Genomic DNA, 27,452 nt, shown 5'->3' on the forward strand with positions numbered 1-27,452 from the left:
TGTAGTGTATGGAGTTGAGTTACTTGAACTGATTTGTGCCTTAGCAGCAGCAATCATGCATAGGCTAATCAGGGTGCACAGCCTGGCACTGCCCTTCAAGGTCTCCGAGTGGAATTACAAAGACTATGATTAGTTAATCAAATGAAGAACCCAGTGTCCTTTCTTTATTTGTGTATACACCTTATCTAAATGGAAATTGTATAGCTGAGGCACTTCCAGAAGGACATATCTACATGTGAATGATCCTCCTCAAGCCCTTGGGAGAATTACTGAATAAGATCTTTCACTCCCAATCATCGTGTTATGGCATTGTGGAGACTTTTACATGTCTGAATGATATTTGTTGTCAATGTTCATGTGAATGATGCAATCACTCAGTCTGTTGTGAAGTAAATCAGGAAGCACTAGAGAGCAACTCTTCAAATGCTCAAATGATGATATGAGGCAGAATGTTAAGATTGTGTTATTTTGAGACTATAGAAAAGGGAGATGCAGACTGCCAAAGTAAGTCAGTTTATTGATAGCATATAAATAAATGGATTCAGATGTGAAGATGGTCAGTAGTATCCATGGCACAGATATACTTCTTCTCCTGTTACTCATTCAAAACAAATGATTCTATATTGGTATATCTTGGTACATGGCATCCCTAAACTGATCAATATGCTATTTCAAAGGGATAATTAGTACACATGTAACATTTGAACACTTCGCTGGCTGCAATTTGGTCAATGTTAGTTAGCATTATTGTTAACCAGGCTTATTTTTTATTTGTCTTTTCATATTGCTTAATGATCCACTTTGCATTTACTTAAGTTAATGTTACAGGAAGCTTTTCAGTTTTTTCAGCCTTGACTGACATTTAGCTGAAATCTGATGCAGCGTACCTCTCCTTTCCACTTCAATGGCAAGTCAAAGACACCATATATAACAGGGATTTTCATACAAATATCATTTTTTAACCTTTTTGTGGCAAAATGTTCCTTGATTCCAGGGCTTAGAACTTTGGGGTTCCTAAATTGGCTTTTTTTATATGAGAATTTTTGATTAATCGCAGTTAACGACACATTGATATGCCTTATAAGATGCACCAATGTTGCTTCCTGGGAATATGTTATCCATATCACTCATAAACTGGATTGCATTAAGATACATTCAGATTTTATTATAGTCTTTTAATTTTTTTGCATCAAAGCAAACCTTTCTCTACCACACGTCCTTCTGTCATACACGCTGTTTGACATTGTGATGGTTGTTCTTAAAGAGAAAAGAATTTCCCCCCATTCCTTTGTGATAACTTCCTTCCAGGGGCAGCAGACTTGACCTGCTCACTCCTCCTAGAACCACCTCTATTATTTGTCATTGACAGCAGCCCTTTGGAAGGCGGGGGCCTCCCCTGAAAGGTACAGGGTCGTGGACATCCCAATCCATCTCTGTCTGCCAAGAGATTGATTGTGATTGAGTGCGTGAGGCCAGAGACGGTGGGGTTTCATTCTGATGAGCAATAGGTGGGAACCCTTTGACTCCGAGCACATGGCACGCAGAGGCAGGGCTATGATGAGGGGTCAGAGGCAGCTGGTGGGGGTAACTGGGGTGGATCTGGGAGTTAGATGGAAGCAGTGGGGGGGTTATGTGGATCAGAAGATAGAAGGTGTCAGAGATCTCGGACAAAGCCCCCCTACCAACCGCCTGAGTCTATCACTTACCCCATCCATCACCCATCCATCTTTGTGGTTAGCATAACGGTTGCTACCTAATTGTTGTTCATCATCTGGGGGATAATAGAGATGACAGTGAATACGGAGTAGCTGGTAGCCGCACTATAAGCACTCAAAGACCACATATAAGGGGGCTTCATGTCAGCTGAGTGGAATAAGTGTTCATTTCCTTTTCTGGACCCCTGACTTGGATGTCTCAAATGAAGCCTCACGTTAAAGTATTACCACTACCTCAGTGGTTCCTACCTTTATCAACACCATTGAAAACGAATATTACTATTAATGCTTTAAACATGGTTTTAGTTTAGGACATTTCAACAATATATCCATGACTTTAAAGGAGTAATGTGTAGGATTTATTGACATCTAGTGGTGAGGTTGCATATTGCAACAAACTAAATACATTTTTCCTCACCCTCCCCTTCCAAGTATGTAACCATGAAACTTGCGAGAGGTTCTGTCTGTCTGTTCTGTCTGTTTAGTTTGTCCATCCTGGGCTACTGTAGAACGATGGTGGTGTAACATGGTGAGCTCAGTGGAAGAGGTTTTGCTCTCTCCATACTTTTAGCTACCTATTTCAATCATTATTCAATCACCTTTAGCTATCTACTCCAATGGTTCATCCACTTCTTCTTTTAAGTTAGGGATAAATGTTTGGGAGGTTTACTTCTCTGCTAGCTTGCTGTCTAGTTTTCATGCATTCCTAATCACACTCTTAATGTGCTTTTTTTCTTTTGAGTTTAGCTACTCCACAACCTTCCCATGCACCCCTGATAACAGTGTGTAAGTACCCTGTGGATCACTTGCTTTAGGAGATACAAGCAAGGTGATGCTTGTTTGAACTTCAGTTAATGGTTACATGAGTGTATAATGGAGCTGGATGAATTCCTTGAAATAATCAGCTCTGTATTTAATTCTGAATGAAGCTACCATGAGTCTAATGGGATTTTCCCCAATACTTCACTCTCAAAAACTCAGAGGGGATATCTGCACTGATGAGAAGATCAAATCTTGTCTAGTGTGAAGATGATATGCTTGATATCCCGTCAGCTGCTGTAATTTCCCAATTCTCTTCTAAATAACACCAGAAGATTCCAGAAAAATATGCATAATTCACGATATCTGATGGGATATCAGAAGGAAATGGTTTATATTTAAAAAATAGAATCATCTTTAAATCTCAATACTCAGGAGTAGAGCTTAGAGAAAGTTCTTTCTTCCCATTCTTGAGTGAGCTTTGTCTCCCAGTTCAGGTCCGGTGTTAGAAACAAGCTGTCCTTGGAAGGATGTTAAACCCATCCTCAGCCTCGCTTCATTGGGCTGTCTGGCAGCTTAACTCTGTATTCAACCTGAGAGGCCTCATTAGGACCAGAACCTGAAATCAAAAGCCAGACTTTAGGGAGAATTGTTTGTGGAAATATTTTTTATACTGCATATTTTACAACATCTATGTATTCAATATCAAGTTGTTTTTTTTTTTGTTTTTTTTTTGTTTTTTTACACATATATCCAAAATATTTAAAAAATAATGCATCTATTCACATGAGTTATTCAGCAACATACAACCTAAATATTGTGAGGGTAGCAGTGTGAACAAAGGCCAGTGCATTGTCAATCAGAGGAAGTTGTGTCAGCCAGGTGAATGTGTAGCCAGTAACCTGATCTGCTGTTGACAGAACAGGGACAGGTGCTCCAGCCAAACTAATCCATACACACATGCTAGACACAGGTCATCCATTAAGGTAGATTGATTCAAAGCTTTAAAAGACTGCTCCTCGGCAATCCCAGGCCTGGCCTTACCTTTGCTGTTGCCATGATACCAAATTGCAGTGATTCAAGATGGCCTGCATTGGAAAGCGAAAGGAATGTTCAGTGTTTGTCCAGCTAATGCTGGAAACATTTTGTCACACAGGGTACGAGGGGACGTTTCAGGAAATGATGGCTGGACTCTATCTGGGTGATTTGTCATTTGAAGTATTAGATACACAAAAAAATATATTTTAGGTTTATTTGACCAAAGTTTCTTACTGCACCGAGATGGTTGAGATAGAAGGAGGTTTGATGGCAGTAAGTGTAGATGTGCAGGGTGCTTATTGTCAGAGCTTGCAAGACCATCTCAGATACTGGTCACATGTAAAAAATCAACAACATATAAACCAGTATTCACTTTGATTCAGTGTTATTATCAAACCCACTCCATACGGTCCCAAATGCCAAATAAAGGTTTTACAGGCAGAGGCCAGACATTTGCTTTACTCTGATTGGTTGACAAGCCAGCAGTAGTCTCACCTGTTATCCACAGCCCAGTGCATGGCAAACACCCTCTGTCAGACCTGCAGGGAGAAGGAGCCCATCTGGTCAGCAGCATTAACAAGCAGCTCTTTAACAATGGCTTCCAGGAAAAGGAGAAGGGCACAACAGGCCATATCAGCCAATAAAAACAGGCTATGCATGACATTTAGCGCCTGATGCGGGGCTTAGCAGTATACAGGTTACCTACTGTCCACACCAGCCAATAAAACAAAAGGCAATCTCACAGAGCCTGGGGGATGCTGTGTGTAAAACTGCCTGTTTCATTTGTTGATCTCATAATTTCTGTGTAAATATGCAGACAGAGCGTACATGTAAGAAGCAAGAAGGAAATCATTTCATGGTGCTTTCACATGAACTTCAAACAAATAAACAGGCAATACCTTCAGTTATGGAAACACTACTATTGTCTTTTATTCACAGACGTACTAATGCATAGGTGCAAAAGATTTTTGAATATATATTATAATATATAATATATTTTTGAATGAAGAATGACTTGATTTTTAGTGATATACAAACAGAAACATGAAAAAGACGAGAGGACAGAGTAACATAAGAGGATCTAGATGTCAAAGTAACAGCAGAGCGACTGAAGACTGGTAAAGTGCTTATTTGACTAAACAGTGCCATCTTGTGTTTAATTTTTCAGCACAGAAAACCTGGACAGTACAAATGACAGATTAACAAAGCAAAATAATTGTACTTTACATGAAAACTACAACTTTGTATCAGTCTTCTGACTGCAGATTACGAATTATAACAAAATATTTTGCACGTTGAGCCATTTTCTAGTTCAGTTCAGTCCTCTAAGGCAGCTCTCTATGCTGCAGAATAGTGCACATTAACAACCCTCTCCTACAAAATCCATTGTAACAGGTTAGAAAGCAGGGGTAACTCTGCCTTATTTGATATGTAATGGGCTCTATTTTTACAACTGCCTCCACCTAGCATGCAAGGGATGGAGACAAAGTCTCTAAATGAGATTTAGGGAGTACAAAGAGGGATGTGAAGACAGAAAGCTTCGGGGTGGAGTTTGAACAGCAAGCAATGGGCTCTCTACAGCTGCTGGCACTAATGAGGATAATTACCCCAGTAATAACATTAGCCTATCTGAGGGAATGGAGGGGAAGGACAAGTGGTTGTGTTTGTGTGTATGTGTGTGTTTGAGTGGGTATGCATGTGCGTGTGCATGCTGTATGTGTGTGAGTGCATGTATGGGCGTGCACGTGCCTTCCCTTGTATCTCACTCGGAGTCTCTCCCTCATTCCCTGAATCTCAATATCTCTTTGTTAGCCCACAATAATTGTATTTGGGCCTCATATCCGCCATATCAGATTCGAGTTTGTACAAGGTAATTAGCAGAGGAAGGGAAGCCTCCACACCAGGAGGACAAATGCCCCCATGACATCATTCTGGCTCCACTCAGGAGGGGAAAGCTTTTTTTTCATCCTCTCTCTCTCTTTCTCTCTCTTTCTCCTTCCTCCTCTTCATCTTTCTTGTCATCCAGCTGTCAAAAAAAAAAAAAAAACAGTGAATAGGGGCAAAAATCTAATGGGGAGCAAAAGTTGATGACATTGAAAAGGAGGAGGGTTGGGATTAAGAAGATAAAGAAATGAAGAGAGGAAGGGAGAGATAAAGGGGTGGAAAGTGATTTGAGATGAGATGGAGGGGCTGTGTTTTCACCACAGGCCTGTAATCTCCAATCAGCTTTGACTAACAGACAGCGGGGGAAAGTTCCTCAGCGTTAATGCAGCTTGCCATTCAGAAGGAGCCGGTGTATCCAGCTGGCAGTCAGGGGATGAGGGGAGGATTAACTGGCACTCAGGTGGAGAGAGATGAAGAGAATCAGACGGGGACCCTGCGGATGGTCACACCCTCACCCGCTCCATCCATCTCTGTCTTTCTTTTTTTTTTTCCTTTTTTTTTTCTCAGTGAATGATTGTAGGCCAACTGTATGTTTTCTGAGGTGGGTGGAGTGGTGAGCTGGAGGAAGTGGAAGACACATTATTTCAGGGGTGGTTTATATCCATATTTTTAACTGTAAATTATATCATTTATGTAACACAATTAAATTAAATGTTTTTTTAAGATGAGTTAACAGTTTGTTTTTTTCTCTTTTGGTAGTTTTATGAGTTGGGATATGGTATCCACATTTTTCTTGTGCTCTGGCAGTGAAGTACAAAAATGTAAAAGCATCAAGTTAACTATTATTGGGTTTTTTTATTTACATTTTAATAAGTCCTACAACATAATAGCATAAGTAGAAAACAATAGGACAGAAAAAGAATAAACTGATAGGTGTATGTCAGAGCATACATGATACCAATAAAGGAAAAACGACAGGTTACCATAGATACACACACATCCACACACACATAAACATATGTAAATACACACATGGGTATATGCGTACCCATGTACAAAGAGGAAGACATCAATACAGTTTTATTATTGTCTCAGTTATCACATCTAACCGGAGGGTCATTAGAAATATTGTGTGTTGTATACTTCACTCATTTCTTCCATCTTCAAAGATATGAACTTGATTTCTAATTCTTAGTAATATATTCTATTCCATATACTTTATTGATATGAATGAAGTTATCATCTTTTAACCCATTCCTTGTCATTTATTTAATTATTGCTAACCTTAATACAAGGAACAAGTAAGAGTCTTTCTTTTTGATTTCTTCTGGTATTTTCCCAAGTAGTAGGACTAGTTGGTTTTTACTTAGAGAAATACCAAAGATATGAAGAAGCTGCTTATGTGATCAGAATATATGACTGTGGTTTGCCATCTTCTTACTGCATTATTCTCTCTGACATCTTGAGGTTACATTTTCTTTATACTCACTTTGAATTAAGGGTGTCTTAAAATATCAAATTCTAATCTTCCATGTATATTCTTCCCAATTGTCTGAGTTAGTTGTTTCATGTATGTTTTTGCACATTTGACTTTACATTGACATTGATTTATTCATCTTGATGATTAGCTTGTATTATTTTAACCATCTTAGTTAAGAATTATGTTTGGACCCCACAGTCATACATCTTAATCATTTTCACATTTTATCTATGGAAATAAATGACAACTGGATATACTTTATTGTGAGGCAAATTATTATCAAATTATATTTAATTTCTTTATCTCCGAACATTTGTTCAAATTTACAAAAACCTTTAGAAGCCCACATTCTGAAAGTCTGATCTGCTTGTAAGGAGGGAAGTCTGGATCAGTTCTTCTTGATTCTGACAGTCTTCCCTCTAAACCTCTAACTGTAGTGACTACCCATCTATTGTCCAGATTCTTCATATTAGATTTTTATATTTGGAGAAAGGGAGAACAGTTAGTGGCATATATCTACAATTTAATTCAATTTCTCTCTATCTTGGATGTGGGTTATGTTAATTATGATCATACAATTAAAAAAAAAAAAAAAAAAAAGTCTACACAGCAATTAACAAGACAGCTTTATTATTTTGCCATGATACAATAAGAAGGTCAATGTAAGCAGACGTGATGCTTAATTAGCTGTTGAGGGGGAGTTGTGACTGACAAACAAATTGAAATTGAAACAACAATATTAACAGAGCCATTCATGTTAGTTCAAAGATTGTATTTTTTTCCTTAGTCTGGTCTAAAATGACTTATAATTACTAAATGAATGCCCGGTATTCTCCAGACACCAGCTGTTCGTCACCACTGCCTTCCTCCAAATGATCAAAGCGCTCCTCTTCCTCCTCCCCGTGGCCTTTCATCACCTTCATCACTAGAGAGTCAGATGAGAAAATGTTCCAGTAAGAATATACAACAGCTTATAAAATAATGAGCTTGCAGTTCAATTAACTGAAAAAGAAGTATCTACAGTACAACACTTCATGAGACACTCACCCTTTCTCAACACGGTGAGCTTTGCTGATGCAGATGTTTCTCCCAAGCTATTGTGGGAGACGCAAGAGTAGACCCCTGCATCAGAGACATGGAGGCCCTGTATCTGAAGCCAGGTAGACACAGTGTATCGCTGGGGACCACCTCGAACCTTGGAAAACATGAAATAGTAGCAGATATATAGATGTTGAAATGAGTAGATAATAAAGCTGAAGGTTTTTGTGGGTTTCTAACATTACATCTACTAGAAAGTAGAAGCACATGAAATATTATGAGTGATTTCTGCTTTTATTGGCTAATTTCACTAATGAGCTGTAATTATTTCTTGACCAAACACTTCCTGCAGTATTGTCATCTCCTTGAGATTTCAGAGACTCCAGCAAGTCACCACTTCCACTCAGGAAGTAGTCTGGCACATAATCCCCATAAAACCACCACAAGATGTTTGGTTTTTGTGCACATTAAATGAAGGAGATACAACGCCTTAAAAAGGTAGTTCTAGAGATGCTGATAGGTGGATTTTGTTACCTGTAGACAGAACCACACTAGCTCTTCCTCCCTGTTTCAAGTCAACTCTAACTTTGGGCAAAGAAGCATATTTCCCAAAATCTCAAAGTACTGAATATTTCAGTGAGGATTAGGGTTAGGGTTAGGGTTAGGTTAGGGTGAGGGTTAGGTCTTATCAAACCTGGACAGAGATGTGAGGATCATCCCCTGGCAGATAATCGTCACTTCCTTTCTTTTTCCAGTTCAGATTCGGAAGAGGGTACGCTGAGACCTCACAGCTAAACACAATGTCATTCCCTGTGTAGTTGGACAGGTCTTTGGGGCCTCGGCTGACACGGGGAGCTGCAAACAGAGGAAGGGAGCACTTATGGTTCAGTATTGGGACCTCTAGAATTGCTTCCTACCCACACAACTATGCACATGCATTACAATCTATTAGCTTCCCTGGACTGATAAGATTTGTAAGAAAAGAGTGCAGTAACCAGAGAAGCAGGGTCCTCTCCAAGTGAGCTTCAGGGTAGTGTTGTGGCGACTGGCAGCCTCTCTCAGCTGGCACACATTTGGGTAGGTCCACCCATCTGAGCCACACACAAAGCCTTGATCCTGGCACACACATGTAGGCTCTGGCTGAGCCCTGCGTCCCCTCTTTGGTGTTCTTCTTCTTTGGCATACCAGGCCTTCCCCGCATCGGCCATAAAACTTCTGAGCACCATCCGGGTCACACTGCTGCCCCTCCACGTTCGCACACTGCTCACAGCACCCACAGTTGTCCTGCACCCAGCCTGCAGGGCAGATGTCAGGCACTGAGGGACAAAGGTGCTGATCACAGTCCATGCACCCCTCTCCCTCTTCCCACAGCCGCAGCCACCCACGGTGCTGGGGTGGGAGCCCGAGGGAAGTGTGCACCCATACACCCATGCATATGCAGACACACAAGCAAAGCTGTGCCATGCTGACCTGTCTCAATACACGCAGTCAGAAACAAATCTCCTCCTGGAGTCACAGCTAGAGCCCAAATTAAACTGTTAAATGGTTACAATCTGAACCAAATTTAATGGAGAGATGGCAGTCGTGCTATTCTGCTGTTGCCTGACAAACAAACAGTCACATGTTGTTCCTCCCCTGAGTTTTAAATGCTTCCTTCTGTCTCTTCTCGTCTGTCCTCTTCTGAATGCTCGGACTGGTATTTGTTATTATTACCATGCGCCCTTGCTGAATTATTTTGCCATGTTGTTTCCCCCCTTGAGATTTCTTCATCAGCTCCAAATCCTTTCGAACAAAGAGGCAGCATTTGCAGTAAATGAAGCGGGCAAACTTCATCTCTCCGGTATCTGACTCGTCTCATCTTTCTTTCCTCACAATTTTGCTGCCTTTCTTCATGTGCCAGTGTCTGTGGGCAGGGCAGGACTGGCAAACGGGCTTCAGAAATGGCACAGGATATGAAAGAATCCTACTCAATCTGCATTTCATATGAATATAACAGAAAACAGCACCTGCCTAAATGAATATAATTGTCTCACTATATATTTGATATGAATTATCAGGCACATAAGGATCTATGGTTAGGAGGATGTGCAAATATTAACTTTAAGTGGAAGACAACCATCTTTGAGATTTTGAGATGCTCTCTAGTGGAGGAGTGTGAAATTCCTGGGTTTGGAAATTTGTCCTGACGATTCCATTAATCCTATGTGGGCCCGAGTATATCTGTACAAATGGAAAGTAGCCTAGAGATTGTGAAGAAGGAAGCAGTTGCTTTACAATAAACAATGAGATGAGGAACTCCTTATTCAGAAATAGGAATTAAATAAAGTCAAGATTGTGTGTCTAGCCTGTGTGTGTGTGTGTGTGTGTGTGTGTGTGTGTGTGTGTGTGTGTGTGTGTGTGTGTGTGTGTGTGTGTGTGTGTGTGTGTGTGTGTGTGTGTGTGTGTGTGTGTGTGTGTGTGTGTGTGTGTGTGTGTGTGTGTGTGTGTGTGTTCTAACCTGTGACGTCACCTCAGCTATATTTGCAGTGTTGCAATACTTGTACAAACAGTCATCACTTTAACACCATTTACCATTAAGTTTCCATAAGAGATTATCCTTATAGATATTCAAATGCAAAGGTCCACTGATAGTATACATGGTGCATATCAGGAAAATATTGTTATTATTTTTTCTTTGGTTTGTTGGTTTGTTCGTTATTTCAATACTTTAATATGAATATGCTGCATAGTGTGTTTTAGATCATTTCCAACATGCTTTTTGTGTGTGTACATCCAAGAAGTACTGTGTGGTTCAAGTGATTCATTATTTGGAGATCTTGTGGGAACATAAGGAGGGATTTTGGTCAGTTTGGTTGTTATGAAATCAATAACAAAAAAAGGATCACAAAAAAAAACACACTTTCTATCCAACTATGCCCTGAAGGAAAGATTTGCAATTTTTAAAGTCTGTAAAACAATAGAGCACACCACTAGCACAGGTGTTTTGTGTTTGCATGTTATATTAATTCCTCTTGTTCAGACTGACCTTTAAAAGAATGTGTGTTTAATTTAAGTGATAGGGGACAAAATCCACAATCCTCATCTTGTGCAAAAATGTTTATCTGAGGCCTACATGAGAATTCAACCATCACCAAGTAGTCAAATCAAGTGAATATATCTGCTGCTGAGGATGAATGATGACAAAAAGATTGAAAATTTGTTCTATAAAGGCTCTAAATTTGGAAGATGAATTAATCAATTTTTAATTAACATTAATTAATATTTGATTAATTTGGACAAATTCAGCCTTCTGTAAGCCTCAGATAAACGTTTCAATACGTTTTTACACAGGAGGATTGAAGATTTTGTCCCCCTTCACTTACAATGATAAAGCACATAAGGAGGAAATTTGAATGGTCAATATGAACAGGAGGAATGATTAACAGTGAACTCAACTTGGATTCCTAACAATTGCTTTAAGACAAGCTTGGAAAATTATTTAGCCTATCTTTTAATGTTATTTCTACTTACTTATGTACTGTGTGTGGAAACTGTATGAATGAACATACTGTATTTATGTCATAAGATATAATATGTAAGACAGTTAGTGATGGTGGTGTAATCTTAATTTGATTTTTTATTTCATTCATAATTATTATTTTGATGAATGTATACTGTATCTTAGTCAAACTAGGCCGCACTGCTGTTACATAACGCTTCACTCTCTAAATGCCCTAGTTGTCTTTTTGAAGTAACGTGGCACTTTCCCTCTGCCAGCCGGTATGTTTCAGGGTGTACACCGAGCAGGATGCTCTGCACAATCACCTCACTGTGTGAAAGCCCGAGGGCGTGGTTTATATTAAAGGACTGTGACGTCAGGGCATGTGAGGCGCCCGGTATGCAGCATAAAACATAAACTGTGGCATTATTAAATGTCAAATGTAATCTTTATTTGTTTGTTAAGGTCTTCTTTTTTGTTTTGTACCTTTGTATATGAACATGTGTACAATAAAGTAAGTGGGAAGAAGAAAAAAAGACATCAGGGACTTCACACGACCGTGAAGTTCGCCATAACGCTTCCGGTTGACACTTCATAATAAAATCCCTAGTAAATTACATACAGATAAACACGACTATCAGTGCGGTCATTCTGCCGAATCCTAGCCCTTTCCGTCTCCAGGACATGACCTGCATAAATATGTATGAAAAGTATCTGTGTAATACATTATATTATTAAAGATAAAAATAAAGATACATTTATTGATCCCACAGTGGGGAAAATTAATCGTTACAGCAGCTCAAAACGATATAAAGATATGACAAAAAAATTAAAAAACATATGTATGCAACAAAAATAAAATTTAAATTTAAATTGAAAACTAAAATCGGACCTTGAAGTGCAAATTATAGTTTAGCATTGTACAGTCTGACTGCAGTGGGAATGAAATAGGCCCATATTATAGTGTCCTGCACTTTATCCTAATTACAATTTGAAGGAAGATGATGCAAAACCTTAATAAAAACTACCTAGAACATGCATATTCAGTGGATGCGGAGGCAAATCTGCAAACTAAAAACTTTATTTGTCAGCTGAGCAATCCTTATAGGAGTGAATGGGCACCATTTCAGTCCAGTAGATCCTATCCAATACATCCATGCTCCTGAGGGCCATATGAGGACCAAAAGCAAGTTCTCTCATTCTGTTTTCTGTTTTCTTTTATTATCATATTTTAAGTATGACCATAAAGCTCAATGTTCAGTCCTGTTACCTAAATTATTTCTTGGTTTTTTTAAAGATACTTCTGGTAAACCACACTTCATGTATTTGCTAATGCTATGCTAAAAACTCAGTACTGTTACTCCCATACTTGTTACTCATATGAAGTATTTGTATTTAGAAACCTTGTAATAAAAAAACGAAAAATGGCCTGAGACTGACCAATACACATATTGAATAGTTAAATGGGTGTTATTAGGAACACTTCTGAAAAAAAGATAAAAAATGAAGTTTAATTTTTAAAAAGTATTCAAATGTCAGCAATTCAGACCATTAAAGATATCATGGCACCAATTTAAAAAAAGGTTACACTTCAAACTAACGTGAATTTCATATAAAATGACTCGAATAAGCGCGTTTCGTCTTTTATTTTGAAAGGACACTTACATTTTGACGTACGTTTGACGTGAACTTGACTCTTCCACGTCTTACAGGAAGTAAAGACATATCCAAGGGAGAGAGGGGATACTTCACTAAATGAACTGATAGATAAACCCTCATACTCTCTCTACACACACCTTCACTACATATCCTGATAACGTTTACTTCAAGAGTCCGTCTGGAGCGACAGTTTACATTTGCACCCGGAAATTCAAGTAAGTATTTCAATGAACATCCTCAGTCTTTCCAGGGCGACGTGGACTCATTTTTTGACAGTTTGTCTCAGAAGTTGTGGGGTGGCTTTTCTCATTAGGCGTTAGTCATTAAGTTTTAAGTGGAACGGACAAAAATGAAGTGGTTACATTATGAAAATGATATAAAATTAATTAATTCAGTCTATCAAATGTGATTTTCGATTGGTGATTGTTTGATTCATCAGTTTGTTTGATTGTTTGTTTATTTCATAGTCTTGTATCAAAAGCTCAAACTGAATAAGTGTAATGTGATATACAAAGCAGCCTCAATTACATGACTGTGTGCATATAATAGCAAACTGATCCACACAGCATTCCTATGTGTGGATGGCAATAGTTGGGACCATAATTAAACCACAAACCTTTTATTACAACAGGTTTCAGCACATTCCAGATAAGAGTAGCTTACAACAATATGAACCAGTAGTTACTGACGTGTTTCCTTGTAGGCACTATAATTGTTTTATTTCGGACAGGTTAATGCTCTTAACCTGCTGACGTGGGACAATAAGGGTGGGTCACATATCTGTCAACAGGCCTTTAAGGTGTGCTCAGTGCTCTACAGGGACTCAGGCAAAAGGATATCCTGATTTTGCAGAGCAGTTCAAGAAATACAGCTGAGATAGAAAGATCCAAACAGGATTTTGAATAGAGGCCTGATTGTACTCTATCTACATGATAACCGTGTCCAGCAGGAACAAACTTAAAACAAAACAAAAATGTACTGGCCTCCCCACCCCCAACCTCTCAGGCCTCAAGAGCAAAACCATTACATGCAGTGCACGCACCATAGCACATGACCCCTTCTACCCATTCTCACTGCTTCCATCTGGTTGCAGATACAGATGGAAGTATGTGCTAGGTGTGTGTGTGTGGATATTTCCTGTAGGGATATATACTGTATGTATCTATAGATTTATGTGAGATTCTGCAAAAACTGTGGCAACCAAGTCCCCTGAATAAATAATCTATCTATCTATCTATCTATCTATCTATCTATCTATCTATCTATCTATCTATCTATCTATCTATGTTGTATTTGACAGGTCCAGAGAATGGCAGAGAAGGTGCTGGTCACAGGTGGAGGAGGCTACATTGGGAGTCACTGTGTGTTGGAGCTGATTGAAGCAGGCTACAAGCCAGTTGTAGTAGATGACTTCAGCAATGCTGTCCGAGGTAAGCTCCCTTACTACAAACACAGGCTCCTGAATAACTGTCATCATAAAACTGTGTTTGTTTAGTGAAGTAATATCTTGTGTGTGTGTGTGTGTGTGTGTGTGTGTGTGTGTGTGTGTCCGTCCGTCCGTCCTACATCTTGTTATGGATGGAGGAGAAGGGGATGTTCCAGAGAGCATCCGTAGGATAGAGAAGCTTCTGAACACCAGCATTGAGTTTCAGGAGCTAGACCTTCTGGATCGACCTGGCTTGGAAAAACTTTTCAAAAAGGTTAGAGTTATTCCAGTTGGGAAAATATACATTCAGTTAAAGGACCAGTGTCAAGGATTTAGTGGCATCTAGTGGTAAGGTTGCAGATTGCAACCAACTGAATACCCCTCCCCCTTACCCTCCCCTTCCAAGCGTGTAGAACAATCTGTAGTAGACATGCGTCATTCAAACCGAATAATAGAATAATTGTTTGGGGGTCTAACATCGACCTTTGTGCTGTGGTCGTTAATCAAGAGTTGAGCTGTGTAGTCTAGTATGAAGGGTTCTTTCACAGCTACTGGAGAACAATTTTCACTTTCAGCCACTAGGAGGATGTCTAAGTTTTTGTGAACCACCTCCACCTTATTTTGAAGTAGAACCTGATATGGAGTCAATTTTTATTCCTGCCCTCGGCTACTTTGACTCAGTAGTAAGTTAGCCTGCTAGCTAGCTGACTGGAGGGAACATGATGAAGATGAAGCCACACAAAAGTCCAGCGTGGAAAAACTGTTGACTCATCTGAACAAGCATCCATAGGCTGTGACAGTTACTGATGGAGACGGACCTGACGGTAATTACTAAACTAGTGTGTCATCATGTGTAACAGCTCCTCGAAAGTGGGATATAAGTTGCCATGAGAAAACTAACATTACCTGTCTCATGGCTAACATTATTGTAAAGGATATACTTGTTTATCTGTTTATCCCATGTGAATGTCAGCATACAGCGAATATTCGATTAGTCGTTGGTTATACCCACTGATTAGTGAAACATGAAAAAATGGGCTCATACTCAATCTATAATATAATATAATCTATAGTGGCTGGTAAACTTGCAAAAAAAAAGCGAAAGCCCCCCCTAGAGTCAGTGCGTGGTTTGTCTGTTCTGGGCTACTGTAGAAACATGGTGATAAAACATGACGGGCTCTGTAGAAGAACACAATGATACTTATTTTCAGGTGATTATACATTAATTAAAACTAATAATATTATATTCCATTTCTCTTAAATCTTACACACTGGTCCTTTAAACCACAGTTAGGCGTATCATTGAAGTTATTATCAGGATTAATCACTTCCAAATCTCTGCCTTACAGAATTTTTTCTTTTATATTTTATTAAATATTGAATAATTCATCATCAGGTGGCAATTTTTCCTTGTAACCTGGCTATGAAATGGATGTTTTCAAAGGACCAGGTTCTGGTAGACTTTAGCTATTGAAACAGTCACCATATCATATATACACTATTCATTTTTGGCACAATAACCTAAGTCCATTCTTAGCTCACATAGACTGCGTTTTTTGCCATTTGTAATATATCTAGTGTGGCATAATTATATCAAAGTTGTACATGAGCTATAGTTATGTTGTACATTGCTCATGCTTGTTCATTACATATGTATTCATCATCTCTGTCATGTGTATCACAGCATAATTTCAGTGCCGTGATGCACTTCGCTGGTCTGAAGGCTGTTGGAGAGTCGGTGGAGCAGCCGTTACGCTACTACAGGGTCAACCTCACTGCCTCCATGAATCTGCTTGAGGTCAGTTTCATCTTGCATCTTGCTCATTCTGATCATTATTTGCACTAATCTGCATCTTAATTTGCTGAGTGCATGCCAGTTTGTGCTCCTGTGATATTGAGTTGTCGAATTGTGACAATGCACCCTTTATAACAATGTCTGCCAACCTCTGCATTTATGCTTAAACCTAAGGTGTGTGCGTCTATGCTTCAAACTGCTATCTTGTCGGCTGCTGACTGTGTGTGTGTGCCGTGTTTGTGTGCATCTGCATGTGTCTCAGGTCATGCAGGCTCACAGGGTGCGCAATCTGGTCTTCAGCAGTTCAGCCACAGTGTATGGAGACCCCCAACGTTTGCCCATAGATGAGCAGCACCCCGTGGGTGGCTGCACCAACCCCTATGGCAAGACCAAGTACTTCATTGAGGAGATGATCAAAGACCACTGTAAAGCGGAGAAGGTACTGATCGTTAGGTAAAAAGGGATTCACACAAATATACACATAAAATCAACGAGGTGTCTAATTGTGGTTGGCTGTGTGTAAGCAGGAATGGAATTCTGTGCTGCTGCGGTATTTCAACCCAATCGGAGCTCATGCCTCTGGCCTCATAGGAGAGGACCCTCAGGGTATTCCTAACAACCTGCTGCCATATATTGCCCAGGTATATGAACTCCTTGCCAAATTCACACTACATCAGAGGGATTTGGGGATTGATGTCTTTTCATTTGTTACCGTGCACGATTGCTTAATTTGTCTCCCTTATACTGTAGGTTGCCATCGGGAGAAGACAGTGCCTCAATGTATTTGGGAATGACTACGACACACTGGATGGGACAGGTAATGGGGAAAACCTTTAAGTTGCAGTGTGCAGCATCTGCTCACACATCAGATTTAATTGCGATTTAAAATATTTTATGTGCAGAACGGCTCTGAATTAAAGTTAATGTAATCACTCTCTCCTTTGATAGGTGTGCGAGATTATATCCACGTTGTAGATCTGGCAAAGGGACACATAGCAGCTCTGAAGAAGCTGAAGGACAATTGTGGCTGCAAGGTACTATAAAAATAATACTATAAAAATGCCTTAATCTGCCTTATTCAGCACGCACATGTGCACATGCTTTATTTTTATTTTAGTACTTTGGCGTGCTGGCTGACTCATGTGCATTGTTTTGTTTGTTTCTTCAGGTTTACAACCTAGGAACTGGAAGAGGCTACTCTGTGCTCCAGATGGTAAAAGCCATGGAGAAAGCATCCGGGAGAGAGGTGAGTCACAGTTGAGTTCTCTTCAAGGTCAATGCTTGAATTGTATTCTTGGAATAATTGAAGTGACTTGGAGCAGTAACCACATTGTGAGTTTAAGGATGAGCCAGGCATGATGAAGGTGGCCTGTGATCTACTGTGGTGCCCACTTATTAATACTAAATCACCCTCTTCTTTGTTGTTGATTTAATTTTTGATTAATGTGTGCTCTCTACAGATCTCATACAAGATTGCCCCCCGTAGGGGAGGAGATATTGCATCCTGCTACGCTGACCCTCGCCTGGCTGAGACAGAGTTGAACTGGAAGGCTGAATTTGACCTAGAAAGAATGTGTAAGGACAGCCACACTGCACCATCTATTGTTAGGCTTCAGCTGGTCTCCTGTACATGTACAGATACATGTATTTTGAAATACATGTATCTATATTTAGGTTTTTTTGCTAAAATATTCCCCCATAAAGTCCTGTATTTAGTGTTTTTATGCCTGTTCCATATAGGTGAGGATCTGTGGCGCTGGCAGTCGAACAACCCCACTGGATTTTCCAACGGCACAGCTTCCTGATGCCTCTCCAGCCTGCTGCTGTTGTTGTTGTTGTTGTTGTTGTTAAATCCTCCTCTAAATCACCGGGCCAAAGCAAACCATCTGTTTCCTAATTTTTGCATATCATGTACACACATGACGAGACCTCAAAAGGAACTGAATGCTTTATTCTTATTTTCCATGTTTCATTTTCTGTTTGTTCTGTTTAATTAACTCTAACAAACACATTTCTGCTTGTTAGATGAAATATGTAAAAATGTCTTATCTCTGTCTCTTTTCTTTCCAGATTTGACAATGAATATTTTCTCTATTAATGTATTGATCTGTGAGCCATACCAATGAAAGAATAAATTAATTTTCTAACTGAAGAAATCGAAGCTTATGACTTCATTCAGTTTTATTTGGCTGTTTCAAATAATTGTGAAATATGTTGTGATTACACACTAAAAAATGCCAGGTTAAACTTTTACCCTTACCTTAAAGTTGCTTGGGTAGGGCCTGTTGGCTAATTTATGGTAGGTTACTCGACACTTCAACATTTTCAATTTATTCTTAAATGAAAGGTTTCAGTCTAATTAAATACAGACCTTACAAGTTCTCTAAAATTATAGCGAAAATATTTCAAGTTCAACTTAAGGAAGTTGAGTGAAACCTACAGCTTCTTAACTTAGTAACACTACCCAATCACATTGCACTATACAATATGCAGGTGTCCCACTTAAAACTTTCCGGGCGCAACATGAAAGAAAAGTGTCAAGCATAGATATGTCTTTAAGCAACAATTTTTCTGTCAAGAATACGCAACACTTATCAAAAGTGTTGTTATAGTAAAAAATATATAGTGTTATGATGATGGTTACATAATGTAGGCCACCTGTTCTTCATGCCCTCTTGCAAAAACCAACAGCAACTGAGACAACATGCTTGAGTATTTTAACTGTTTCCTTGTCACATTTGCACAGAGCATGCAGGGGTCAACACCAGTGCTTTTATTCAAACATCAGATCTATCCTGAAACCTTTTTTACCCTAAGGTTAGCTTCAATGCTGACACATATACTGAAAAAAAACTGAGAAAAATGGCCAGTAAAGGCTTGGTTCTATATTATTACTTTACTATGTAAATTTTGCTGAGCAATACTGATATAGTCAAGTTCAAGTCAAGTTTTGTGCTTTAATTTTCCCTGTCCAATATATAAATATATCAATAGGCTACTTATTGCATTTAGCTCCTGTCTGTAAGGTCAGTGGGAGGTTTTGAGAGGTTGTAACTCCCTGCAGCAATACTGTAGGAATATTACTCAAATTATAAGCCTGGGCTTTTCTGCGTTTCAATATCAATATTTTGTTCTTACAGGACATTTTCACAGGGCACTGGGGCTTTAAATGGCTCCTTGAACCCTCGGGCACCCAGTTAATAAACACCCACGTCAGCACAGTGCTTCAGTCGCTCTAACCGGGTTTCGGTCTTTAGGGCTGAGCAGGAAGTGCCTGAGTGTGGACCCCGGACGAGCAAAAAAAAAAAAGAGAGAAATAGAAATTAAAAATGGATATGGTGTCGGACATGGGGGCGAATAGACTCTACCGGGCGCCGGGTGAATCAAGCCACCAGTGAGTATCGATGGATTTTTGTGCGGGGGTATCACGGCGTGGGGCGTAAGCGGGTCCTGCCGACACCTCACGCCTGGGAAAGAGTCGCTGGGTTTGGGCAGCAGGCAAATCCTCCCCGCTGCTCGCTGCGCTCCGGACCTCCAGCGAGAAGTGGGGGTGGTCTTGAAGGATGAAAAACGGGTGTATTAGCGCGTCTTCTCCTCACACCGGTGTGCTGTGTGAATCTATTTATTTATCAGCATGCTCTGTTACTGGAGGTTTGTGTCTATTTTTCTATTGTGTTGCTGGCTGGAGCCTGAAGTGGGCGTCGCTCCAGGACAGACTGGGCTGCTCTGGTGCGCCGCTGCCCGCTTTTCTCTCGCAGGACTGCAGCACTCTCATGTCGTTTTTTGTAGGTCGACTCGTGTCTGAATGAACGGGGAATAGCTCGGTTGAGATAATACACTTGATCTCGTGTGACATGAGGGACACTGTAGTGCGCTGCGGGCGGGCGTTTCACCGTGCGTTATCGGGCGCTGCGGACTCCTGTCAGTCAGCGTGGCGTAATTAAAAATGAATGCGTGTAATGTAGAGTCTACAGGAGGATGGGAAAATAGGTTACCATAAAAAAAGAACAACTATTCTGTAGGTTGCGGCAGATTTTATCCCCTCTCTCTCTCTCTCGCATGTCCCGACACTGTGTTTAATTTCATTTTGCCATCAGTCTGATGTGTTTGTAACATCAGGGATTCAACGCGCGCTTTTGCCTCCCTTAGGGGTGATTACAGGGTTTTGTCACCCGATGCTCTCTGACTGGAGTCGGGTGTAGCCCATTAGAAGAAGATTTCTGATTGAAGTTTCCTCTAGCCAATGACAGAGTAGAATGGAAGTGCTGTGGGCGGGTCGTCTGCGGAGCTGGAGCTGGTCCAGTGCAGAGACAAAGACAGGAGATGATTGACAGCTTGGGTTTCACTACTGTGTTTTAAGTTTTTATTTCGGCTTGTAGCCTAATATTTTTCAAGGTAAGCAGACAGTCACCAGGTCTCATGCATTACACATCATTGTACTCTTTTTAATATGTAGACTGCAAATTACACATGTATATGGGCTCATAGAGACTTTGATTGTTAATTCAGTATCACAAAACAAAAGTGTCTTAGTTTTAGTCATGTAAATGTCTGCTAGGCCCTTTCTGATTTGTTATTTTCTGGCAGAACAAGTCAATGCCACATGCACAGCTAGTGAGTGCTGTCATGTTGTCTCCAGCAGGCAGCCTCAGAGATGGTTCAACACTGCTGACATCACAGTGGCTCACCAAAGCAACCTGCTAAAGCAGCTCAACCAGCAGCGACGCCAAGAGCTGTTCTGTGACTGCAGCGTGCTGGTGGAGGGCCAGCTCTTCAGGGCCCACCGCAATGTCTTGTTCGCCAGCAGCGGCTATTTCCGCATGTTGCTGACCCAGGGGCCCGAAGGGTTGTCTGACGCTGTCAACGCCACCTTCGACGTCTTCAGTCCTGAGACCTTCACAGTTATCCTGGATTTCATCTACTCCGGCCAGCTGGACCTCTCCAGTCACAATGTGATTGAAGTGATGTCTGCAGCCAGTTACCTGCAGATGAATAATGTCATCACCTACTGTAAGAACTTCATCAAATCCTCTTTGGACATCAGCGTGAAAGATGAAGACAGTGACCGTTGCCTCAGTTTGTCTGAGACCTGTAGCTTTACCAGCGGGGCTGGAGAAGAAACCTCAGAGCAGCAGCAAGGCCCGTGCTCTGTAAGCCCACCGCCAGCGCTTTGGACCCGCGACAACTCAAGATCTCAGTCCAGCTTCATGGGGAAGGACCTAGACCAGGATATTTCAGGCTCAGACTTGAAGACTAACCCAGTCAGCCCGGCTAATGAGCTCAACACAGAGTCAGAGGACCAGCAGGACCCTCAGGATCCACTATACACTTTGCCTGGATCAGAGCGTCGGCGAGGTAGAGCGTCTAAGAGGAGAACTCCCAACAGCACTCGCTCCAGCCAGCATGAAGACTTGGACATCCAGGAGGCGAGGACACAAAAAGCTGAGAAGGCAGAGGAGCTGTATGCCACTCTACCACCTATTGTAGGCGTTATTGGACACTTTAATAAAGGTGAGTTGAGCTGTATGAGAGAGAAATGGAGAATCAATAGTTCTTTAATCTTCTAGAGAAATGAGAAAGGGAATAACATACTTCATCTAAGGCAGAGAGACATGTACCAGCACTGTAGAAATGGTGAAAAGCCACAGCATTGATCTGTTCCTCTTCCTCTTTGCAGACTCCAACCCCATTATGCGCTTCAAATGTCCCTTCTGTACACACACGGTGAAGAGGAAGGCTGACCTGAAGCGTCACTTGCGCTGTCACACCGGGGAGAGGCCATACCCCTGTCAGGCCTGCAATAAGCGCTTTACTCGCCTGGAGCACCTTCGCAGTCACTTCGAGACGGTAGGTACAATAACAACCGGGAGGTGATATTTAAACTGATGCCAAATTCGTGTTGGGCTCTACTGTAGGGTCAAACAACAAGGAATGAATTGTTTTTTTCAGTGTTTATCAGTGTTTATAGTCTGTACACCAGTTAATATTACACAAGTTTCTGAACATACTCTTTTTTAATATATTTCTGCCAGTTCTAACACTACTTGTGCCTCCACAGATCCATCAAGCCAGGAAGCTAGTTTGCAGGAAGTGTAAGTGTCAGGTGACGGAGGAGACGGGGCATGTGGTGTGTGAGGGCACACGGCGCTATCGCATGTGCACCGCATGCATCCAGGAAGTGGGTTGTGACACTATCCCCATGGATGGTTTAGATGGGTCCAATGAAGAGCCGGCCCTGTTACTGGGCGTAGATGGGGAGGAAGAGGAGGACACCAAGAGGACCTGGATGGTAACCGATGACGACGACCTGGCGGAAGACTCGGGGGCCGACCTCATCATCCAACAAGTGGACGACAGTGATGAGGAGCTGCAGTGAAACGGGGCCAAAGTGTGTGTGTGTGTGTGTGTGTGTGTGTGTGTGTGTGTGTGCGTGCGTGCGTGCGTGCGTGTGTGAAGAAGCATGCACAAGTATTGACTGTGTGCAAGTGTGTTAAAGCCATGTAAGAGAATTTATGCATAAAATATGTGATCCACTGATGTAAATACACACATTTATGATATATTAGTTATATTATTAGTTTCATAGTTAATCATTCTTTTCAAAGAGATTGTTGACCTTTGTGACAAAACAGATTGCTTTTTGTTAAGCTTTACAGAAGTATGCAGTAAACAAAGCATGCATATTCAGCTTTGCTTCACTTACAGTTATATGATATATGTTTTTCATATGCATGGAAAAACACTTTTGCTTTCTTTTTTGGGACTCTGCTTTGATAAAAGTTTAAAAGTTGGCACTTTAGCCAAACAAAATGACATGATGTGAAAGTCAAGAGAAGAGTTTTTTTTTTCAATGTCTCACTGTTGCATTGCTCTTTAAGATTATGTGTGATAATGATATGCACTACGAAGTAAAGCCAATTATAATTTATTTCTTTTTTTACTTTTTGACACATTAAAGATATTTTTCTAGATTTCTATGTGTTGGCCTTTCATCCTTAACGTCTTATGGAAAAATGAAACTAAAAACCTTTGAAATTCTGTAGGTCCATTCCCAGATCTACATACATCTACAATGTAAAGGAAATGTCAGGGTCTTTTTTCAGGGTCATATATGGTCATATTTTCTACAGACAACTTTAAATTGTGTTTATAATGTTGAACATGTCAAGTGTCAGAGATTATTTGATTCAGATTCATTCATACAAGGGGACACAGGATTAAAGACCCTGAAAGTCTATATTCTCAAAAAGCTTCTCACTACAGCTTCACTACAGTGATAGAATTTTACATGAGCACATTTTGCCCCATCAACCCCGCAACAGTGTTATTTCAAATGAGATATTTCTGTCTGTGCTCTTCTCACTGATTTGAAGTGGGCGGGCCTCAACTGGAAACAGTGGATGTGTTTCCTATGTATGCATCCAGCACCATCAGGATTTAAGCCATCATCAGGAGGCACCGCATCTATAGTATATCAATTATTTTCATGTGCTTGTGCTGATCAGAATTCAGCAATATTTAAATCCAAATCTGATAACAGTAGGCTTTTTTTTACAGAACATTTTGACATGTCACAATAGGAAGAGCACACGATTAATAAAGAAAATCCATATTTTTAGCTGCTGTGAAAAGGGAATGTTGTGGTTTTGTTTGCTCATGTTGTCTGTCCACCTTAGAATCTGATTAAATAGTGTAATTATCTGTGTTTTTGAGGGTTCAACTCCTAAATAATTAGACTTTTCCACCCTGTACTTTCATTTTAATGTTTCTTAAGTGTGAAAATTTGATAGGTAAGGAAACTTTGAACGTATTGCTCGAGCTTTAATGCGTATACATAGCTGACACTATAATTAGCAGGTTTCCAATTAATAGACTTGATCCAATAATTGACTCATACTGTTCATACTCCAATCACCGACCGGCAGATGGCGCCCACGCGGTGCTTCCATCACTGATAAGCCTCTGAGGAAGAAGTGACGTCAGAGCGGAGGCAGGACAGTCATGGCGGCCGTCATGAGACTTGTCAACAGAAGCACTTTAGGCTCAGCTATGGGTCAGCAGTACCTGGCTTTTAGCTCCGCAACAAAGGTATAAGTAGTAAGGGTTTATTTGTGCTTTTATTCCCCCAGCAAGTTATACTGTCTGTGTGCTTTTAAACTGTAGCGTCCTCTACGCGTAACCTACCTTGTTAACCTGCTTCACTAGCTTCAGTCAGTCAGTTAGCTACTTCTCAAGCTTAAAATGTTCTTTCTAATTTAACAGCTACTTTTAAACCTCTGTTAAATGTGTGTGTGTCTTGTTTTTGCGTAGGCTAGCGTAAAAGCAGGTGTAGCTCTTCCAGAAAAGGTGAAAATAGTGGAGGTGGGACCCAGAGATGGTCTTCAGAATGAGAAGGTAAGGTTATGTAACAACAATATTTTATCGATTTAATTATACAGCAACTAATTTACTGTGTGTATCCCTCTGTTTAATGTTAACACTGCTTATAAGAGACTGTTTTACCCATCACTACCCATTAGTAATGTTGTTAAACCAGGTGCATAGCTCATGTGCATAATCTATGTGTCAAATGTTTTTCAAGTTTTTCATCATCTTGTCATTTTACTGCTTCCGCTCCCAGACTATCGTTCCTACAGAAACCAAAATTCATTTGATTGACTTGCTGTCAGAGTCAGGGCTGCGAGTCATTGAGGCCACCAGCTTTGTGTCACCAAAATGGGTTCCACAGGTGAGCTTGTTGGCCCAGAGCTCATAAATGCAAATTGCTGACACACCCCACTTAGGTTGGAACAGAAACTACAATGGATAGAATTGAAAGTGGCTCTCCAGCACTAATTGGTTTCTGTTTATTTTTTTTCTAAATTACAGATGGCAGACCAGAAAGAGGTGATGAAGGGGATTTGTAAGAAACCTGGAGTGTCTTACCCGGTCCTCACCCCCAACCTCAAGGGTTTCCAGGCTGCTGTGAGTGTCAGGAATCAGTGTAGACATGCTGTATTGTCCAGTTTCTTATAATGAAAGTGTTGTGTTTTAAAATGTTTCACAAATGTTCACTAATAATAGCTTTTCTCTGCTCTTGCTTACTGCAGGTGAAAGCAGGAGCTTCAGAGGTGGCCATATTTGGCGCCGCGTCCGAGCTGTTCAGTAAGAAGAATATAAACTGCTCAGTGGACGAGAGCTTACAGCGCTTTGATGAGGTTGTGAAAGCAGCTAAAGAGGCCGGTGTGCCAGTTAGAGGGTAGGATTCTTGGCCTGTCTGTGACTTTAAACACACTTTTCAATCATCAGAAGTACAGTGTGTGATCCTTGCACAAGTCTCATCTATTTTTATTGTGCCTACAGTTACGTGTCATGTGTTCTTGGATGTCCGTATGAAGGGAACGTGGCACCTGAAAAAGTTGCACATGTGAGTTCTTCATATTTTTACAAATCCTGAACTAGCACTCTATTTCTAATGCCATAAAAATGAAAAATACAAATAATATATTACTGACGTGCTCTAACTTTGTCTCCATCTTGCAGGTAGCTAAGCGTTTATACTCCATGGGCTGCTATGAGATTTCCCTAGGTGACACCATTGGAGTGGGGACTCCAGGTAGCATGAGTGAAATGCTGGAGGCTGTGAGCAGAGAGGTGCCAGTCGATGCCCTGGCAGTGCACTGCCATGACACCTACGGCCAGGCCCTCGCTAATATCCTTGTAGCCTTGCAGGTCAGACTTGGTTCTGATTGTTTGACTCCCACCTGAAAATGTCTTTGCAGTTGGTGTGATAGAATTTGCATGTAGCTGATCAATATCAGTGCAGTGTTGACTTAAATTCCTTTGTTTGGCAGATGGGTATCAGTGTGGTAGACTCATCAATAGCAGGACTTGGTGGCTGTCCCTATGCCCAGGGGGCCTCTGGGAATGTTGCTACTGAAGATGTAGTCTATATGCTTCATGGACTTGGGATTCAAACAGTAAGAAGCCACACTTTATGTCTTTCTAACCCTAACCCTTACTAAAACTTTGTTTTTGTTAATTAGGGGTTAAACTGATCCCTGGCATATTTTAGTTCTGAGATGTAATTATTTGCCTTAATGCACAATCTGAAACGCTTGATTTAACTTTCTGTCTCTATCTCAGGGAGTGGACCTCTCCAAACTGATGGATGCTGGAGCTTTCATCTGTCGGACCCTCAACAGGAAATCAAGCTCCAAGGTGGCACAGGCCACCTGCAAACTGTAGGCAGAAGCCAAAACTTTCCCCGACTGTGTACTTCTTCATAACCACATATACCTTCCTCCCATCTTCATTTTAGTTTGATTTCTTGTCTAATAGTATGAAAATATTACTTCAGTTGATTGGATGATCCCGATGTTTGCCTGGTTATACAATCACTGTATGATAGCACAACTGGAATAGTGCCTTATGTAAAGTCAGTCTCATCATGCTGATCCTTTCTGTCAAAAATCATGCCTTTTCTTTCCTTTGAATGGTGTACTTACATTACTTTCTGGGCAGTGGGCAAGTCAAAGTGAAGCAAATAATACAAATCTAATGGTAAAAATTTCTTGGGAAGGATGGATAAACCCACTTTTGATGTCAGTAAAGACAGAAGTGCTGTTTTGATTTTGATCATCCTCTGTATGCAGTGATCACTACCTTGAAACGATCTGTGGAAACCATCGGTCCTTATGATCTTGGGCATTGTGCTGGCTTGTGAAAGAAATTATTAATGTGACTTTATTTTTTTTAATTTTTCACATGTAGAATTTCTAGTTTTATGTTTTAAGTATTTATTTTAAACTGTCTTCACATTCAAAATGTACATATCAAACTGGATTGTGAATTTAAAAAATAAACACTATTTCATCAGTAAAATATTTCAGTGTTGTGATGAATCTGAAAAAGGGTTTTAAGCACTATGAAAGTCTAAATCTGTTGTGTAATTGATTTGTAGCCTCCATTGAGCATATTAGTTGCTTAAAGGAAGTTCCTCCTTTACAGTCTCTATTGTGATTTTTGCAGTTTGTTGTGGGGAAAATGATTCAGAATAAACAAAAAGCTCTTCCTTGCCGCACCTTATGTATAAACCCGATTGACAAGTCTGACTGGCAGACTTCCGCATCACTTAACACACGTGTTACACAGGAAAAAAGTGTGTCATGATGATTCACAGCTAAAGAAAATGCTAATTC

At 40.5% G+C, this 27,452-nt stretch overlaps 4 protein-coding genes across 6 annotated transcripts; 3 read left to right on the forward strand and 1 right to left on the reverse strand.

The window, feature by feature from the left end:
* Positions 1 to 7,870: 7,870 nt before the first annotated feature.
* LOC128374967 (kazal-type serine protease inhibitor domain-containing protein 1-like) lies at positions 7,871 to 9,345 on the reverse strand. The gene is made up of 3 exons (XM_053335186.1): positions 8,910 to 9,345; positions 8,609 to 8,769; positions 7,871 to 8,071 (listed from the first exon to the last, which is right to left on the reverse strand). Exons 1-3 carry the CDS (start codon positions 9,343 to 9,345, stop codon positions 7,871 to 7,873), a joined length of 798 nt encoding a protein of 265 aa, XP_053191161.1.
* Positions 9,346 to 13,116: 3,771 nt separating this feature from the next.
* Positions 13,117 to 18,416, forward strand: gale (UDP-galactose-4-epimerase). Of its 2 annotated transcripts, none has more exons than XM_053335618.1 (11): positions 13,117 to 13,266; positions 14,352 to 14,481; positions 14,639 to 14,751; positions 16,162 to 16,275; positions 16,535 to 16,711; positions 16,800 to 16,913; positions 17,023 to 17,089; positions 17,221 to 17,306; positions 17,441 to 17,518; positions 17,733 to 17,847; positions 18,013 to 18,416. In XM_053335618.1, the coding sequence occupies exons 2-11, from the start codon at positions 14,361 to 14,363 to the stop codon at positions 18,075 to 18,077; spliced, it is 1,050 nt and encodes a 349-aa protein (XP_053191593.1). In that variant the 5' UTR covers positions 13,117 to 13,266; positions 14,352 to 14,360; the 3' UTR covers positions 18,078 to 18,416. The 2 variants fall into 2 exon arrangements, with proteins under 2 accessions (XP_053191593.1, XP_053191592.1); XM_053335617.1 differs by having other exon boundaries at positions 14,636 to 14,751; positions 18,013 to 18,415.
* Positions 18,417 to 19,551: 1,135 nt separating this feature from the next.
* Positions 19,552 to 22,794, forward strand: zbtb8a (zinc finger and BTB domain containing 8A). Of its 2 annotated transcripts, none has more exons than XM_053335796.1 (4): positions 19,552 to 19,666; positions 20,912 to 21,783; positions 21,950 to 22,119; positions 22,331 to 22,794. In XM_053335796.1, exons 1-4 carry the CDS (start codon positions 19,602 to 19,604, stop codon positions 22,646 to 22,648), a joined length of 1,425 nt encoding a protein of 474 aa, XP_053191771.1. In that variant the 5' UTR covers positions 19,552 to 19,601; the 3' UTR covers positions 22,649 to 22,794. The 2 variants fall into 2 exon arrangements, with proteins under 2 accessions (XP_053191771.1, XP_053191772.1); XM_053335797.1 differs by having other exon boundaries at positions 19,554 to 19,666; positions 20,915 to 21,783.
* A 1,462-nt stretch (positions 22,795 to 24,256) lies between these two features.
* On the forward strand, positions 24,257 to 27,135 carry hmgcl (3-hydroxy-3-methylglutaryl-CoA lyase). Its single transcript, XM_053335732.1, has 9 exons — positions 24,257 to 24,360; positions 24,583 to 24,666; positions 24,893 to 25,000; positions 25,141 to 25,236; positions 25,362 to 25,510; positions 25,615 to 25,678; positions 25,795 to 25,983; positions 26,106 to 26,231; positions 26,398 to 27,135. The coding sequence occupies exons 1-9, from the start codon at positions 24,274 to 24,276 to the stop codon at positions 26,497 to 26,499; spliced, it is 1,005 nt and encodes a 334-aa protein (XP_053191707.1). The 5' UTR covers positions 24,257 to 24,273; the 3' UTR covers positions 26,500 to 27,135.
* Positions 27,136 to 27,452: the final 317 nt, after the last annotated feature.

This window comes from Scomber japonicus, chromosome 16 (genome assembly GCF_027409825.1).
Source record: "Scomber japonicus isolate fScoJap1 chromosome 16, fScoJap1.pri, whole genome shotgun sequence".
NCBI lineage: Eukaryota > Metazoa > Chordata > Actinopteri > Scombriformes > Scombridae > Scomber > Scomber japonicus.